General features: G+C 45.2%; 1 protein-coding gene across 1 annotated transcript; it reads left to right on the top strand.

Annotated features, from left to right (window-relative positions):
- Window positions 1–201: 201 nt before the first annotated feature.
- M421DRAFT_58483 (CENP-B protein) lies at window positions 202–1,834 on the top strand (the record flags this gene model as incomplete). Its single annotated transcript, XM_033595606.1, has 2 exons — window positions 202–306; window positions 1,388–1,834. Coding segments are annotated over 2 exons (552 nt in total), but the record flags the coding sequence as incomplete, so codon positions are not given.
- Between the last annotated feature and the right edge of the window lie 2,136 nt (window positions 1,835–3,970).

Below are 3,970 nucleotides of genomic sequence, written 5' to 3'. Positions count from 1 at the left end.
GACAGGCAAGGAATAGGCGCAACAAAGACTATGGTGCAAGATATAGCTAATGATCTGCTTGCTGCACGTGGTGAAGGACCTGTTAGCAAGCTCTAGGTAAACAGGTTTAACACACGTACCTAACAAATTAAGCTTCAATGTAGCTAACCATACAATTGTTAACAAGCCCTAAATAAAGATACACACGTTATAACGCCCTAGTTTAAGCTAGTTAGGAATATAAAGGAGAAGTACAGAATCCTAGATAGAGATACCTACAACTTTAATAAGACTAGGTTTATAATAGGCATAATTAGGTCTAAGATAGTGTTCACAGGCTTAGAGAAGCGATCTAACCCTAAGAATATCTAGCCTAGCAATTAGGAGTGGGTCACAATTATTATTAGTGTCTGCGCTGCTAGCTAGGCTATCCCACCCTTTATTATCTTCTAAGGCAAGGTCCTAATTACAACCTAGTACCCTAATCTGCCTTGCAATTAGGTAATTGCAACTAGCAAGAATAGCTAGACAATAAACAAGCTTAGTCTAGAGTAGTTAAAGTACTTTAACGCGTCTACAAAAGAGCGTACTATTAGTGCCTACTATCTGCTTATTATTAATAGCTACAAGAGCTACAACTCTACAGAGTTTAAGGAATACTGTGCAGAACACAAGATTATTACCTTGTGTATGCCCCTACACTTGTCGCACCTGTTGCAGCTGCTTAACGTGGCCTGTTTTGGCCCCTTAAAGAGGGCGTACTTAATTAAGGTTAACGCCTAACGTAAACCCCCAGCACCCAGGCCAACCCAGCACCCGGGCCATTTCTTGCCAAGACCACAACTATTAATATTAACACGTAATGCCTTGCTAACAAGATGTGCAATTATCTAAACAAGAGGGTAGAATTAATCTTGCCCTTTCTACTTTCTAATTACATAAATTTAAAAGCCTCTAAAGCGCTGCTTAGGCATTTAACATACTACGTACAACCTTAAGTGCTAGGTATAGAGGCAGACTCTATATTAACAATAGACACAACGCACAACATAAGCTTACGCGCACTAAAGAGCAAACAATCGTACAATACATTCTTGACCTCAATTCGCGAGGATTCGCGCCCTGGCTGTGCGAGGTGGCAGATATGGCCGACAAACTGTTGGGTGTACGCGGTGGGCAGCCTGTTGGCAAGCACTGGGCTGAGCGCTTCGTGACGCGTTCAGCTACGCTCAAGATGGCCTTCAATCGAGCTAAAGATAGGCAGAGGATGCTGCAGGAGGATCCAGAGACAATCAGCGCGTGGTTTAAGCTAGTAGAGGACACAAAAGCTAAATACAGCGTACACGACCACAACGTGCACAACTTTGACAAGACTGGCTTCTAGATAGGTGTTATTGGCTTAATAAAGGTTGTTACAGGTGCAGAGAGACGTAATCGACCTCAGCTTGTTCAGCTAGGTGATTGCGAGTGGGTAACAGTCATCCAGAGCGTCTGCGCTGCTGGATCTTGTACCCTGCCTTTCATCATCTACAAAGGACGCGTTCACATCTCTGCCTGGTACGAGGAGGCAGATATACCACGCAATTGGAAGCTCTCCGTCTCCGAGAGCGGCTGGACGAACAACGCGCTCGGCCTTGAGTGGCTGAAGCACTTCGACGCGCATACAAAGGCGAGCCAGGTGGGGGCGTACAGGCTGCTCATTTTGGACGGCCATGAGAGCCACCTCAACCAGGATTTTAAGGACTACTGCCTTAAAAACATAATCCTTACCCTCTGCATGCCACCTCACTTATCGCACATCCTCCAGCCGCTTAATGTAGTCTGCTTCTTGCTGTTGAAGCGCAAGTACTCTTAGCGCGTACAAGACTTGGCACGCAAGCGCGTCTTCTACATTAACAAAGAAGGCTTCCTCCCTGCCTTTAAGGACGCGTTTTTTAACGTGTTTACAGCAGAGAACTGTCGCAAGGCCTTTAAGGCAGCAGGGCTAGTCCCTCTTAACGCGCAGGTCGTGTTAGATCGCCTTAAAGTGCGCCTGCGTACCCCGCCAGAACCCCTCCTCCTAGAGACGCCGTGGCAGTCGAAGACTCTAAGCAATACCCACGAGTTTGGATCTCAGTCAAAGCTCGTACGCGAGTCTTTTACTTGGTCGCCTATTACTGCGCAAGCAGGCTTCTCTTAGCTTGTTAGAGGCGGCGAGCTTATGCTGCATCAGAACGCGCTTTAAGCAGCCCGGATTACTGAGCTTGAAGAGCAATTAGCAGTAATAACTAAGCAGAAATCGCGCAAAAGGAAGCAGATCTAGCAAGGTGGTACTATAGAGTATGGTGAGGCAGCAGCTCAGGTGGCCGCAGAGGCCTCTGTAGCCGCTGAGCGGTCAAAGAAGGCTTGTGGTGGTGGTAATCAAGAACAAGCTTAACTAGCTCTACAGCACTGTAGAAACTGTAGAGGGACTAGACACAACGCGCGAACGTGTAAAAAAGATATAGAGGCATATTCTAAATTAGATATGAGCACAGTGTACGCAGGCTCTATGTTAAATAGCGATGAAATTGAAGAGTTGTAACGTGAGTTGGTACTGCCAAGCTTTTTTGGCCCGGGTGCTGGGTTGGCCCGGGTGCTGGGGGTTTACGTTAGTTATAATACTTAAAGACACAAATTAAGAAAGAGTTCTTCCTTACTAGCTTCTAGACAGCCTATTACAAGGCTATTACAAAAGACAATATCCACAGAGGCTTTAGAGGCGCAGGACTAGTTCCTTTTAACCCAGAGCGAGTGCTATTGAAGCTTGATGTGGTCCTTCGCACGCTAACACCACCACCACTAGAGACTACCCCATGGGAATCCAAAACACTAACCAGCGCAAAGGAGGTTGAGTCATAAACGTTGTATATCTGTGAGCGCATGCGATTGCACAGAGATTCGCCCCTGTCTCCTATTATGAAATCACTTGACTCGCTTGCTAGAGGGGTTGCGCGGATAGACTATGCCAACATGTTGCAGAGAAGGGAAATAGATAGCATAAAGAAGGCTATTAAGGCTCTAACAGCGCAGCGTGGTCGCAAAAGAAAGCATATCTAGACAGAGGAGGCTCTCACAGTTGGTGAGGTACAGGATATAATAGCTAAGAAGGATGGTGGTGGTAGTAAGGCATCTGAACAGTCTGGGAAGAAGGTGCGCAAAGAGAGGCACTGCGGACGTTGTAGCAAGACTAGCTACAATTTGCACACCTGCACTGCAGAAATATTAGATGCAGATAATAGCGCTGCTTCTAAAGAGTAATTATAGCAATTGTAAGTATTAGTATAGTGTTATAGTTAAGCGTAATAGTTGTGTAATAGTTAGTGACTCTAAAAAAGTTGGTGAGGGGTGGCAGTTTGGTGATACCTGGCGGCTTGGTGATAAACCACGTTATCTAAATATTACATTATTATGTTGTTGAGATATATGATTGTAAAGGTGCGCAAAGTTGGTTGGGTGGCTCACTCGCTTCGATGGCTCACTCGCTTAGTATTTTCGTTATAAGGAGTTAACGCCAAAGGATGGGCTATCCCACCCTTCCTTATCTTCCCTAGCAAGGTCCTTATTACCTTATAGTTTTACAATCTACCTTAGGATTAGGTAATTAAGGTTAGTCCTAATAGCTAGACGTTGAATAAGCTTAGTATTGCCTAGCTAAAGCACTTTAATACCTATACAAAAGACTGGAAGGTGGGTGCACACAGGCTGCTAATTGTGGACAGCTATAAGAGCTACAGCTTACATAAGTTCCACAAACACTGTATGTAACAACGCTCTACGAACAGTGACCCGATACCACTAGGATACGGTTCTAGCGACTCATGACCATGGCCCTTGTTGCATGGCATGAGCTCACACTAAACTGCCACTAAACCCTTATATATAAGGAGCAAGGAACTGTAGCATTGTAGAGTAGTTTTTCTGTATCCTTTTGTACAAGACCTATAGGTGTAGAGAATATATCCTGGTGTTC

This window comes from Didymella exigua (genome assembly GCF_010094145.1).
Source record: "Didymella exigua CBS 183.55 unplaced genomic scaffold M421scaffold_8, whole genome shotgun sequence".
In the NCBI taxonomy this organism is placed as follows: Eukaryota; Fungi; Ascomycota; class Dothideomycetes; order Pleosporales; family Didymellaceae; genus Didymella; species Didymella exigua.
The sequence above is the reverse complement of the archived record's forward strand: the minus strand, read 5'-3'. Positions and strand labels throughout refer to the sequence as shown.